Below are 15,420 nucleotides of genomic sequence, written 5' to 3'. Positions count from 1 at the left end.
TTGACGATGAAGTGTAGCTACAAAAGAAATAATTATTTATGTTTTGTTAGAAACTCTATGGGGCTTGGTTTTCGTATTTAGGTAGTATGTTGTACCTGCTGTTTATAACACAATGTATATCATAGTATGAAACTTCCTGGCAGATAAAAATGGGTGCCAGACCGAGACACGCACTCGGGGTCCTTGCCTTTAACAGGCAAGTGCTATACCGGGCCGTGAGTAGTGTCTGGGTAGCTCAGTCGGTGGAGCACTTGCTCACGAAAGGCAAAGGTCCCCAGTTCGACTCTCGGTCTGGTACATAGTTAAAATCTGCCAGGAAGTTTGCTATCGGTGCACACTCCGCTGCAGAGTGAAAATGCCAGTCTGTATACCGCAATAGCACCAAATTGTGCAATAGTGTTTCATTTTACCAAAACTCTACCAATGGACATGTTACTGATATCTGCTGTTAACAGCTTTTTGTATGTATCAATAGACAAAGTAACTATCGTGGCGTTTTAAACTATACAAGGACCGTTAGCTTGCAATTGTTGAGCGCGGGTACTATAATTCTTGGGCATGGGTGCACCGGCACTGGTAATAGCCGATTCTTACGGAATGAACGAAGACAATAGTGGAATGAAGCCAGAGGTAGCGGGTGAAGAAGCTGATCAGTTCCTATCTGAGAGTGAGCCAGAAGTTTGGATACTGGGTAAGGGCAACGACCTGAGTAAACATCACGGTAGTGAACAGAAAAATGATTCAAGTAAAATAGGCCTTGTTGACTTTAACGTGATGATACAGATATGGCAACATGATTTAGTGGGCATTACTGGAAACATATAATCTTAAAGCTGAAATGACAAGTATAGCCCGAAAGTTGTCTAATTTTAGGTCAGAACTTAAAACTCAAATGAAAATAAGTATAAACGAAGAGATTAAAGACAGATGGAAAGTACTAGATAAGGTAAAACAAGATGTGCATAGGTAGGGAGGAAAATGTCATCAAAAAATAGTCTGTCAAAGAAAAGACTTGGAGTTTCTTCCTTGTGCTGTTTGTATCTGCATTTCTTTCGCAGCACAACCAGGAGGGAAGTGAGAGAGAAAATTAGCATTTAGTTGTTGAAATTTGTTCCCGAGGACTCCAGTATTGGGGGTGTATGTACGTGTGGCGCTCAGAGGACGATCCTAAGTTGCCCATAGTCCTGTTTCTGTCTTTTCCGAGCTCCAGTGTCTTACCTTCAGATGTTCTGTAGGCTACTGTTAGTACGTAAGGAAGAGCTTTAAACTGCATTATGGATTTCTGCAGCCAGCGTACCACGTAACTATGCACTACGGACCGACGGTGGCTTTGGATGACGGAGAAATAATTGAGCCCACTACTTAGTTTACTACCCGTATCACTTACAGTGAGTCTGTGGAATAATTTGTTTATGGATCTTGTGGCTGTGTTTCCGTACTAGTGTTATACGTGCACACCACCGTCCGAGTTTCATTGTCTGATAATCACAAGTAGGTCTCGGTTACGTGATGTTTCTCTAGCTGAGATTTTTGTTAGAGTGTGACGAGAGAAACTAATTAATGGTAAATAAGGATAGACTTGCGCTTCAATGATAATGTTAAGCCACGTATGGTTTCGGGTGTAGTACGAACTGCTCTTCGTTTATGGTAAAGTACAGGGGCGATCAAAAAATTTCCGTTCGAAGACCGTACGGTTGAGAATCGGTATGGTAGTCAGGCAAGTTCATCTTAAGCATTGAGGCAATCATCTCACCAACGCACCACGCTGAAGATACCCGTTTGTTAAAACACCGCGTTCAGTTGCGTGAAGAAGTCCTTTTTACAAAGGTACAGACGGTGTTTAGGAAGGATAGATTGCATGCGACCGGTGGTGGAGTGTTCGTCGCTGTTAGTAGTAGTTTATCCTGTAGTGAAGTAGAAGTGGATAGTTCCTGTGAATTATTATGGGTGGAGGTTACACTCAACAACCGAGCTGGGTTAATAATTGGCTCCTTTTACCGACCTCCCGACTCAGCAGCGTTAGTGGCAGAACAACTGAGAGAAAATTTTCTCAGCATGTTATAGTCTTAGGTGGAGATTTCAATTTACCAGATATAGACTGGGACACTCAGATGTTTAGGACGGGTGGTAGGGACAGAGCATCGAGTGACATTATACTGAGTGCACTATCCGAAAATTACCTCGAGTAATTAAACAGAGAACCGACTCGTGGAGATAACATCTTGGACCTACTGATAACAAATAGACCCGAACTTTTCGACTCCGTAAGTGCAGAACAGGGAATCAGTGATCATAAGGCCGTTGTAGCATCCCTGAATATGGAAGTTAATAGGAATATAAAAAAAGGGAGGAAGGTTTATCTGTTTAGCAAGAGTAATAGAAGGCAGATTTCAGACTACCTAACAGATCAAAACGAAAATTTCTGTTCCGACACTGACAATGTTGAGTGTTTATGGAAAAAGTTCAAGGCAATCGTAAAATGCGTTTTAGACAGGTACGTGCCGAGTAAAACTGTGAGGGACGGGAAAAACCCACAGTGGTACAACAACAAAGTTAGGAAACTACTGCGAAAGCAAAGAGAGCTTCACTCCAAGTTTAAACGCAGCCAAAACCTCTCAGACAAACAGAAGCTAAGCGATGTCAAAGTTAGCGTAAGGAGGGCTATGCGAGAAGCGTTCAGTGAATTCGAAAGTAAAATTCTATGTACAGACTTGACAGAAAATCCTAGGAAGTTCTGGTCTTACGTTAAATCAGTAAGTGGCTCGAAACAGCATATCCAGACACTCCGGGATGATGATGGCATTGAAACAGAGGACGACACGCGTAAAGCTGAAATACTAAACACCTTTTTCCAAAGCTGTTTCACAGAGGAAGACCGCACTGCAGTTCCTTCTCTAAATCCTCGCACAAACGAAAAAATGGCTGACATCGAAATAAGTGTCCAAGGAATTGAAAAGCAACTGGAATTACTCAACAGAGGAAAGTCCACTGGACCTGACGGGATACCAATTCGATTCTACACAGAGTACGCGAAAGAACTTGCCACCCTTCTAACAGCCGTGTACCGCAAGTCTCTAGAGGAACGGAGGGTTCCAAATGATTGGAAAAGAGCACAGGTAGTCCCAGTCTTCAAGAAGGGTCGTCGAGCAGATGCGCAAAACTATAGACCTATATCTCTGACGTCGATCTGTTGTAGAATTTTAGAACATGTTTTTTGCTCGAGTATCATGTCGTTTTTGGAAACCCAGAATCTACTATGTAGGAATCAACATGGATTCCGGAAACAGCGATCGTGTGAGACCCAACTCGCGTTATTTGTTCATGAGACCCAGAAAATATTAGATACAGGCTCCCAGGTACATGCTATTTTTCTTGACTTCCGGAAGGCGTTCGATACAGTTCCGCACTGTCGCCTGATAAACAAAGTAAGAGCCTACGGAATATCAGACCAGCTGTGTGGCTGGATTGAAGAGTTTTTAGCAAACAGAACACAGCATGTTGTTATCAATGGAGAGACATCTACAGACGTTAAAGTAACCTCTGGCGTGCCACAGGGGAGTGTTATGGGACCATTGCTTTTCACAATATATATAAATGACCTAGTAGATAGTGTCGGAAGTTCCATGCGGCTTTTCGCGGATGATGCTGTAGTATACAGAGAAGTTGCAGCATTAGAAAATTGTAGCGAAATGCAGGAAGATCTGCAGCGGATAGGCACTTGGTGCAGGGAGTGGCAACTGTCCCTTAACATAGACAAATGTAATGTATTGCGAATACATAGAAAGAAGGATCCTTTATTGTATGATTATATGATAGCGGAACAAACACTGGTAGCAGTTACTTCTGTAAAATATCTGGGAGTATGCGTGCGGAACGATTTGAAGTGGAATGATCATATAAAATTAATTGTTGGTAAGGCGGGTGCCAGGTTGAGATTCATTGGGAGAGTGCTTAGAAAATGTAGTCCATCAACAAAGGAGGTGGCTTACAAAACACTCGTTCGACCTATACTTGAGTATTGCTCATCAGTGTGGGATCTGTACCAGATCGGGTTGACGGAGGAGATAGAGAAGATCCAAAGAAGAGCGGCGCGTTTCGTCACAGGGTTATTTGGTAACCGTGATAGCGTTACGGAGATGTTTAGCAAACTCAAGTGGCATACTCTGGAAGAGAGGCGCTCTGCATCGCGGTGTAGCTTGCTCGCCAGGTTTCGAGAGGGTGCGTTTCTGGATGAGGTATCGAGTATATTGCTTCCCCCTACTTATACCTCCCGAGGAGATCACGAATGTAAAATTAGAGAGATTAGAGCGCGCACGGAGGCTTTCAGACAGTCGTTCTTCCCGCGAACCATACGCGACTGGAACAGGAAAGGGAGGTAATGACAGTGGCACGTAAAGTGCCCTCCGCCACACACCGTTGGGTGGCTTGCGGAGTATGAATGTAGATGTAGATGTAGATGAACTGCCTGCTGCACATCCTCGTCCGACAGGAATCGCCGACCGTTCAACCCGTTTTTTAAGGGACCGAAGGCGTGGTCATTGATCACGACTGTAGGGCGCGTGCTCGGTTGTCTCCCACTTGAGTTGGCGTAACTTCTGCTTACTACATTTGCGATATGGGGAGGTGCGTTATAATGAAGCAGTAGCATCACTTTTCGCACTTTTCCCGGCTGATGATTTTCTACAGCCGTGTTGCCTCATTCTCCGATGAACGTCTGTCGGTGTCTGTGCTTCGGTAGCTTAGTAAATAATAGGAGCACGTTGGTCCTGTTTGCACGCATCTGGTAATAACGTCACTATAGTTCACGTTTCCGCATTTACCACACGCTCGTCGAAAAGACACAAATGCTGCACTAATCCCTTGCCTAAATATCGGTGCTTATATACCCGCATCGGAGGCGAGCTACGCTGCAGATGCACTGCAGTAACGTCCTCAAACTCAAACTTTCTGATCGCCCAGTATAATCAGATAAACAAGGAGACCAATGGTTTATTAAGTTTTTTTTGTTTTTTAGTAGGGACGGGGAGTGAAATGAGAGCTGAATGATGTACTTGGTGATAATGATGACGTGAGTATGGAATGCATGAACTCATAATAGTCATGTGCAGAGATACGGGCGTTTTGGATGGATACATATTGGCACGGAGGGATCGTATGCGTGAATGGTGGATATTAAGTGCTGAAATTCATATGTAGGGGTGCTGTATGTGCTTGACAGCTTTAATGGGGTGATTTTTTTAATGTCAAGATAGCGAGAATGGTGGGAGTGTTACGCAAACAATGATATGGTTGGCAGAGTGCGCTGAATAAGTGTTACTCGTACGTTATTTTAAGTTTCTAGTGCTGCATGGCAGGAAGCAAACAGTATATGACGCTAGATAGACTAGGCAGAGAGATGGCAGCATATGGAGGGTATGGATGAGGCATGCGGTGATTCAAAAAAGCCACGACAGGAATGGCATGTTGTTTAAAGCGAAAAAGCTAGGGCTATGAAAATCTGTAAATTCAAAGGTGGAAACCGAATCGGAAAAGGAGGTTCCTCAGAGGTCTTCCTGTGGCCCAGGATATTTTAAGATGAATTGACTGTTGTGCCAGTCATACAAAGTACGTATATTTTAAGCACGCCGGAGCCGGAATCGATGTATCCGTGTTTCGTGCTTTGCTCTGCCACAGCATTGGTGACACGGAATGAAAATCGTGACATGGTATTGAACTGAGTCCATCGGTTAGTTTCATGTAACTTCATTCATTTTGTCGCTGGCGCGTCATATTTGTTGCGCCTTTATCGAGTCTGCCATATTAGGTTTTACTCTGGCGAGACTGCACTAAAACTCTGGAGAAAAGATGGAAAAAGTTATTTGTTTTATTTCATTTATCGCAATGGATACTAGACTGTTCTTCATCCTGCATTCCATGAATTTATGTCATTGGATGGTTGCGAAGGGGAAAAACTAGGAGACAGGGAAGGGAATGGGCTCTGACAAGGAGGAAAAAGCTAGGCACGGAACTAGAGAACTGGTTGTTCATTTTAAACACAACAGATCTCTCCCCTCCTCTCTTTGAACGGAGGAACCGTTCTACAGCTAGCGTCGGTTTAAACACGGCAGGGAAGAGAACAGGCGCTGACAAGGGTGTAAAAGATATGCATAGGGTGACAGAGATGGTTGGACATTTCAACTCGACGAATCTCTCCCCGCCACCTTTTAATGCAGAGGAGCCGTTTGGCTAAGGACGGTTGTTATCAAACATTCCTGGCTGGGCTCGGTAAGTGTACAGAACTACTTCTCTGAGCAGTCCTGTTTGGTCTCAGGAGAAAGGTATCAGAATGTTAATTTTGTGATTTACCATTTTCATTTCCTTTCACTTAAGACTAAAGATAATAGAGAATTATTTGTTGTTATTTAATCCATTTTGACGGTATTTTGGTGCGATTAGGAAACTGTAGTGAGGTAACATATGATCATCGAAGTAGTCAATCGTAAGTGGGTAACCCTTTTGAACTTAATTATTGTCTGTGATCCCTCAGTGCATCTTGTGTCAAATTAATCAATCTTGCGTATGAAAAGGCTTAGGCTGATTTCCTTGCGGTGGGTCTTCTGTTGTTTGCTGTAACGAGTTTCCGTGCTGGCGTCAGTAACCAGTACAGATAGTGTTGAGGATCAGTGGACAAAGTTCAAACCATCGTACAATATGCGTTAGATGGGTATGTGCCAAGCAAGATCGTAATAGATGGAAAAGAGCCACCGTGGTACAACAAACGACTAGAAAACTGCTGCGGAAGCAAAGGGAACTTCACAGCAAACATAACCATAGCCAAAGCCTTGCAGACAAACAAAAATTACCTGAAGCGAAATGTAGTGTGAGGAGGGCTATGCGAGAGACGTTCAATATATTCGAAAGTAAAGTTCTATGTATTGACTTGGCAGAAAATCCTTAGAAATTTTGGTCTTATGTCAAAGCGGTAGGTGGATAAAAACAAAATGTCCAGACATTCTGTGACCAAAATGGTACTGAAACAGAGGATGACAGACTAAAGGTCGAAATACTAAATGTCTTTTTCCAAAGCTGTTTCACAGAGGAAGACTGCACTGTAGTTCCTTCTCTAGGTTGTCGCACAGATGACAAAATGGTAGATATCAAAATAGACGACAGGTGGATAGAGAAACAATTAAAATCGCTCAAAAGAGGAAAGACCACTGGACCTGATGGGATACCAGTTCGATTTTACACAGAGTACGCGAAGGAACTTACCCCCCTTCTTGCGGCGGTGTACCGTAGGTCTCTAGAAGAGCGTAGCGTTCCAAAGGATTGGAAAAGGGCACAGGCCATCCCCGTTTTCAAGAAGGGGCGTCGAACAGATGTGCAGAACTATAGACCTATATCTCTAACGTCGATCAGTTGTAGAATTTTGGAACACGTATTATGTTCGAGTATAATGACTTTTCTGGAGACTAGAAATCTACTCCGTAGGAATCAGCATGGGTTTCGAAAAAGACGATCGTGTGAAACCCAGCTCGCGCTATTCCTCCACGAGACTCAGAGGGCCATAGACACGGGTTCCCAGGTAGATGCCGTATTTCCTGACTTGGAAGCAAGGCGTTCGATACAGTTCCCCACAGTCGTTTAATGAACAAAGTAAGAGCATATGGACTATCAGACCAATTGTGTGATTGATTTGAAGATTTCCTAGATAACAAAACGCAGCATGTCATTCTCAATGGAGAGAAGTCTTCCGAAGTAAGAGTGATTTCAGGTGTGCCGCAGGGGAGTGTCGTAGGACCGTTGCTATTCACAATATAAATAAATAACCTTGTGGATGACATCGGAAGTTCACTGAGGCTTTTTGCGGATGATGCTGTGGTATATCGAGAGGTTGTAACAATGGAAAATTGTACTGAAATGCAGGAGGATCTGCAGCGAATTGACGCATGGGGCAGGGAATGGCAATTGAATCTCAATGTAGACAAGTGTAATGTGCTGTAATAGAAAGAAAGATCCCTTATCATTTAGCTACAAAATAGCAGGTCAGCAACTGGAAGCAGTTAATTCCATAAATTATCTGGGAGTACGCATTAGGAGTGATTTAAAATGGAATGATCATATAAAGTTGATCGTCGGTAAAGCAGATGCCAGGCTGAGATTCATTGGAGGCATCCTAAGGAAATGCAATTCGAAAACAAAGGAAGTAGGTTACAGTACGCTTGTTCGCCCACTGCTTGAATACCGCTCAGCAGTGTGGGATCCGTACCAGATAGGGTTGATAGAAGAGATGGAGAAGATCCAACGGAGAGCAGCGCGCTTCGTTACAGGATCATTTAGTAATCGCGTAAGCGTTACGGAGATGATAGATAAACTCCAGTGGAGGACTCTGCAAGAGAGACGCTCAGTAGCTCGGTACGGGCTTTTGTTGAAATTTCGGGAACATACCTTCACCGAGGAGTCAAGCAGTATATTTCTCCCTCCTACGTATATCTCGCGAAGAGACCATGAGGATAAAATCAGAGGCATACCGACAATCCTTCTTTCCACGAACGAGACTGGAATAAAAGGGAGAACCGATAGAGGTACTCAAGGTACCCTCCGCCACACACCGTCAGGTGGCTTGCGGAATATGGATGTAGATGTAGATGTAGAGGGTGAAATAACCTGAGAATCCTAGCCAATAAGAGGCCTCTCTGACTGAACAGCGTTTTGCCGACTTCCTCTGATCATTTAAAATCCTCGTAAGTAATCGAATATGAATCAACTATATATAAAGCGCTAAAATTAACACTGAAATATTTTTATGTGCGTAAACCTGCTATTCGAAATGTTGGCGAAGAAAGTGAACGTCACAGGATCGTGTGCCCTCTAATATTTCGATGATGAAATATGCAAGTGCTTCCAAGTTTTTAATACCCATGTGAAAGAGTTACTGAGCTTCGTGGAGATATTAACGAAATTCATGCATCCTCAGAGTTTAACTGTTCATAGGGTACTGTCTGAAGTGAAAATAGAATATATTTACCTAAAGAAAGTCGTTAATGACTTCAACTGCATTAGTAAATTTATGTACCTTTTTAAAAAATTTTTAATGCTGTCAGCTTCCGCAGATCTCCACTCATGCTTGAAGTAGTATCACAAAGTACAATATTAAAAATTCGGGAAGTGAAACGGCTGTAAAAACTCTTTCTCATGTAAAAGTTTCAATTGATAACAAAATAACAGATTATGAAAATCATAAGCGTATTCTTGAATGTTAAATCAATAAGAAGTGGTGAATTTCAATCGTACCACTACACTTGTCCTCCTAAAATTAAGCTAAACTTTGTACCTAACTAAAGCCAAAGAAAAATGAAAGCTGTGAGAATATATGACCCAGGGATCCAGAGAGTAGTATAAGGAATAATACAAAAATTAAACTCCGAAATTAAAATAAACCAACCTGGTAACTGTTATGAATGCTACAGACAGACTTCCTTAGACTGTTCAGGAATGTTTTACGAGTGGCATTACAGAAGCTTTCTCTTGTCTTGTTACTGATTTATTGTATTTCCTAGGAGACTAAACTGAGAACGTCTAGGGAAAAAAATCCTTCATTTGCCCTCCCACAAAATGTACTGATTACAAGTTGTAGATTTGTCTGATTTCAAGATGACAAATGTACTTCCAAGATGACGAGGTACGGGAATACATTTGGTTCCATGTTAGGGAGCACATAATTGATGTACACTGAAGTTATTGAATGACTGGTACAAGCCTACTTCGTGAAAGATCAGTTCGTGTTTGGATAGTATTTTGAAAAAAGTTTATGAGACGAACATCAATAAAGAATCAATTTAAATTAGGGGAGTTAGATTAGGAAATAAGTCACTAAGGATACTATATCAGTTTACCTATTTGCACAGCAAAATAAATGACATCGATCGAAGCAAAGAGGTTTAAAATAAAGATTGGCAATGACAAGAAAACCTTTTCGAAAAATGAGAAACATGTTAACATTTAAATTTAAATGTAAGTATATTTCCGGAGCGTATACTGACGGAAATAAATAGCAGCACCAAGAAGGAGTTGTGTGACATAAACTGAAGTTGGTAGGCGTGTTTTTACATTTGAAAGATGATGTCTATTTCAGTTTCGCGCCAGTCGCGTAGGAATGGCGCTAGTAGCTCCTCTATGAGGATGGAAGTCAGGTTGGCTTTAAATGCAACGGTCGTGAGCGTTAATTACCTTTGAGACTGGACGTGCTGAGTTGATGTTACTCAAGAATGTCTTTAAGATAAATACGCCGTTATCAACACCTCTTTGAGTTTAAACGAGGTCGTGTAATAGCGCTACGAGAAGCTGGATATTCCGTCTGCGATACTGCAAAATGACTTGGCAATATTGTAGCCACAAATTTATTTTTGGTGTTGCGATTTTTTTTCCGTCAGTGTATACTATTGATTTAGCAGCCAGTATTACTTACAGTCCCGGGTTTTTCGCAGATGATGTGGTTATCTATGAGGAAGTTTTACCTCATTAAGAAATGTAGCAATATCCAGTAAAAATTGACAAAATATTAGCCTGGTGCAATTAGACTAGATATTAAACTCGTGTACTTCACGAAACGTAAAGGCTTTCGCTACGCAATTAATGATCACAACTAGGGTCAGTCATGTCATACTATTAACAAAATATGAGAAAGTTAAGCTGATCTATCACAAAGCTTAGTTGTAGGAAAAAAATTGATTCGATTTATCTGTAGGGTACCGGGAAACAGTTCGTCTGCAGATCACTTTCAAAAATCTATTACAGCTCACAGTGGAATATCATGTGGTATCCATATCATGTCGGACTAACAGAAGATATATAAAGAAGGACGAAATTCTGAAGAAATTCTTACATAGGAATCACTCTATGAAATCTTATAAAATTCCAAGAATCAGCTATGAAGGCGGAAACTATGAATATTCTCCAGCTGCATCCGTACAGATCCCGTTGATTCACCAAAGAAAAAAGTAGACTAAAAAGAGCGTGCAAACCGTAACATGTGATATCTTTGCGACACAATTTACAGTGATTCCCAGAAAGTATATGCAGATGTAGAGACTTAGGCCGATTTCTTGTACGTTTGGCTGTCTGTCCCTGTAGACACGACATTACAAGATTCAGAAAGAAATCAATAGTTTAGAAGGTTATTTCTAATGCCAAAATCAGACTTAAATGGCTCAAAAAATGGCTCTGAGCACTATGGGACTCAACTGCTGAGGTCATTAGTCCCCTAGAACTTAGAACTAGTTAAACCTAACTAACCTAAGGACATCACAAACATCCATGCCCGAGGCAGGATTCGAACCTGCGACCGTAGCGGTCTTGCGGTTCCAGACTGCACCGCCTTTAACCGCACGGCCACTTCGACCGGCAAAATCAGACTTACCACGCTCCTAGAGAATTGATGTGTTATACATATCAAGATAATATTACTCGCTAAGGAACGACTAAGTCTACGGTTAACTGCATCAAACTGCGTAGCTAATACCTCTTAAAACCCTCTGAAAGTCTGTAGCTTTGTTTAAAATCAGACATTTACACTTATTTAATTCCACTTGATTTCAGTTAGATTTGGTATGTGATTACTGCTATTGAAATCACAGGCGTAATACAACACTGCATTTTAAACCTTTTTCAAGTTCGATTTATGTACAGTGAAACTGAAAAGTAATTTTATTTTTAATAAACCAAACTAAGCTTCGGCAGGCAACATGAAAGTGTTGATTAGCCGTCTAACATATCGTCTAATTAACGGTATATATCAGTTTTCCTGTCATGTTTCAGTATTATTCCGAAACAGATACAAAATCAAGCTGAAATAATCTTGAAGTTTCCTTTTCGCACATGACTTGAAAACAGATATCCTTACAATTTTCTCTGTGCACTAACACTTGGAACTATAATTATATGGCAACTGCAGGGCTGACTGATAAATACTATAATGTACGACATCAGTTAACTGTGCTTCTGTGGACATTACAGGATATTCTTAATCACGAAAGATTAGTGCAAAATGAGCAATAATTGAACAACTAAAATACTGGTGCACAAGTAAGAAGATAACTAAGACGTATACCTGTATTCTGATGTCATGTTCTCTGGTAAGCGTAAGCGAAAATCTTTCCATGTCTGAGCAAAAAATATGTCCGCCGCATACGTCTGAAACACACAGTATGTAAGTGCTTCAAAGTCAGTATAAAATATTTGCGTCATAGAAAGATGTGAAGTATGTATACAAAAGAGATTTCTTAATTACCATTGCATTTTCGTCAATGGAATCCAGACCCATGACTGTAACGTGAAAATAAACGACTGTTGGGCTTCCATCCTTCTTCGGTGGTCGCATCTTATCGTACAGTTTCGGATCTTCTGGGAGAATGTCGTTAAATGTGAGGCTTGTTGACATTCTGAAAAATTAGGACACATTTATTCAAGCATTCTTCTAACTGTGGTATCATAACAAACAGTAATTTTCGTAGGCACAGGAAATTTGGAATTGCGTAAGGAAATTAGGATAATCAGTGCTAAATAGCTTAAATGTAATTATATACTCTTTTCAGGGAATCACAGACCATGAGATTTAATTTACATTACATTATATCAGATCACGACACAGCCGGTCATATTATCTATATAACACATTTTCTTCTTAAATGTCACTAGATTCAGTTGGAGATAGATGTACGCTATTCAAAGAATTCATCCCGCCATGCTCTGGAGCAATTTAGCGAAACAACGAAGAACCTAGAGAAGAAGAGCTGACGAGCATATGAACAGTGAGCCTCTCAAATGTGGGAAAAAGGAAGATTATTGTTTCATATCCCGTCGAAGATGATGTAAGTAGAGACGGGGCTCCGTGGGTGAGCACGCGAGAGACACTATTCAGTCGAATGTCATCTTCCAGAATGCATTTTTCAGCATCTTACAGGGCGGACGCCTAGTATGACTCTATGGAGCAGCATTAGGTGCCACAGTTAGTGGCGGTTGGAGATTGTAGAACCCGAAATGGTTCCCTTCTTTCAACGTATGCTTGGAACGTTCATGGAGGTACAGTCAGGGAAATAAGTATTCATACACTAGGTGGTGACAAATTACGAATAAGTACGATGATGTAGTGTCAGATAACCATGTTCTTGGTGATGAAGCTTCCCGTATGCCATGAATCTATTCTGGGAAAATAAAATATGTTACACTCCGCACGGCCTACGACAGGGCAAAATGTATTCATACAGCGGACTACTTTCAACCAAACAAGCGGCTGACGCAGACCCAGAGTGCATGCCACACTTGTGTAGTCGTGTGGCGGCCGTGAAACAACAGCACGTCGGACGTGGGTACCGTGGAACAGCAGAATGTGCCGCAAGGGGAAGGAAACGACCATTGAAGAACGAAACATCGTTGTCGCCTAATATGTTCTACACAAGTCGTATGCCGAAATTGCGATCATAGGACAAAGTCGAGCGACTGTGCAATCTATTATTAAGCGATATAAGGACAGACATGTAGTAATAATCAGTGAACGACACGGTCGTCCACAGAAGCTTACAACAAGAGAGACCAGAATGCTACTAAGAATCATCAAGAAAAACCCGAAAACGAGAGCGTCGGCACTATCCGCATATGTGCATGACCACTTCCGAAAGGAAATCACTCCAAGGGCAGTTCGTACCATTCTCAATCCTTAGGGCTACAGAGCCAGGGTCCCGAGACGAAAGCTCTACATCAGCAAAAAGAACAGGAAGTGGCGGATGGAATTCGCGAAACAGCATGTATCCAAGACAGCAGACTTCTGGGATCCTGTATTGTTTAGTGATGAAAGCAAATTTAATATCGTGCACAATGATGGTGGGATCTTGGTCTGAAGAAGACCGAATACAGACCTCGACCGAAACCACTATTCAACCCACGGTGAAGCACGGAGGTGGTGGAGTGATGGTATGGAGCTGTATGTCAGCCTCCGGTGTCGGAAAATTAGTGTTTGTGGAAGGTACCATGGACAGATTTGTGTATATGAACATTCTCAAACAGAAATTACAACAGAGTGTTGACGCCTTGGGTCTTCCTAGAAATTATTACTTCCAAAGGGACAATGATCCCAAACATACGGCGCAAATTGTCTGGCTGTGGTTGCTCTACAACACTCCACACACTCTTAAAACACCAGCTCAGAATCCGGACCTGAATCCCATCGAACACTTGTGGAGTGAGCTGGAAACACGAGTGAGAAAACACGACATCCGTAGTAAGGCCTCTTTGAAAGAGGCTCTCCTTCGAGAATGGGAAGCTATCACGTCGGAAACTACAAGAAAATTGGTCCATTCCATGCCACGGAGGTTGCGAGAAGTAATACATCGGAAGGGTATACAAACAAAGTATTAAACATGTTCTGGCTTTGTTAGAAGTGTCATTTTCTGTTGGTGTACGAATACTTAATTCCCAGCGCAGTAGAGAACTTGGCAGACGTTTTTGTATTTTGTTTTGTAAAGGCTTGTTTATCATCGTTCAATATACCAGCATAGCTGCATTGGCGACTGGCCAATGTGTATTGTGCATATCCAATTAGTGTTTTTGGTTTCGTATTGTCAATAAAGGCTCTAGTGTATGAATACTTATTTCCATTACTGTACGTTCCGTCTATGCAACTATGTTAGTCCATTATGTGTGGTCCTGACAACACTGGAAATCGTAAGTAACACGAAACGATAATTTCACCTCACGAAATTCGTTGTTTCTGATCTGAAAAAACAGGAGAATAATATGACAATATGTAACGTAGTAGCATACTGTAACTACTACACAACACTGAAGATGCTTTATAAACAAAATAAGCGAAAGGCATACGACAAAAAACAAACTGCTTTTCATTTAGTTGCATAGAGAACCGATAGAGGTACTCAAAGTACCCTCCGCCACACACCGTCAGGTGGCTTGCGGAGTATGGATGTAGATGTAGATGTAGACGGAACATATCTCCATGAATTTTGAAGCAACTAAGGAACGACGGAAAAAGGAAAAAATGACGATTTTGGAACGTTTCCCACTAAACAATGTTCGGCCAGAAACCTCACGAATGGTTCCAAAGCTTTTATTTTGTATCAGAGGTGTCGCATGTCATCAAATCCGGTCTCGCAATTCACCGGCGATTTTGCATGCTGAGCACCTTCGGCATATCACCAGCGTACGTCTTACACGTCCGTTCAGTAGCTAACACAGCTGAAGTAACGTCTTTGATAGAAGCTACGTGGGAAATCGGTTTCCAAGAAGATATTCAAAGGTGCCTAGAGTCAATGTCACAGAGTGTTAAGATTCTTAACACAGTGAGTGGTAGTTTCATTAAATGTTGTTTTTGGACATGGATTACGGTATTATTCCTCTATAGCAGTGGCTGTCAAACTTTCTTGCACAAGA

The 15,420-nt window shown here is 41.7% G+C and overlaps 1 protein-coding gene across 3 annotated transcripts in view; it reads right to left on the bottom strand.

Annotated features, from left to right (window-relative positions):
• Nucleotides 1-15,420, bottom strand: part of LOC126249614 (glycine receptor subunit alpha-2-like) — a 477,560-nt gene that overhangs the window by 170,465 nt on the left and 291,675 nt on the right. For all 3 annotated transcript variants that reach the window (XM_049951280.1, XM_049951283.1, XM_049951282.1), the window contains 2 exons: nucleotides 12,269-12,419; nucleotides 12,089-12,171 (listed from right to left, as the gene is read on the bottom strand). In XM_049951280.1, coding sequence (XP_049807237.1) covers nucleotides 12,089-12,171; nucleotides 12,269-12,419 — 234 coding nt within the window. The remainder of the gene's footprint in view (nucleotides 1-12,088; nucleotides 12,172-12,268; nucleotides 12,420-15,420) is intronic.

This window comes from Schistocerca nitens, chromosome 3, assembly GCF_023898315.1.
Source record: "Schistocerca nitens isolate TAMUIC-IGC-003100 chromosome 3, iqSchNite1.1, whole genome shotgun sequence".
NCBI lineage: Eukaryota > Metazoa > Arthropoda > Insecta > Orthoptera > Acrididae > Schistocerca > Schistocerca nitens.
The sequence above is the reverse complement of the archived record's forward strand: the minus strand, read 5'-3'. Positions and strand labels throughout refer to the sequence as shown.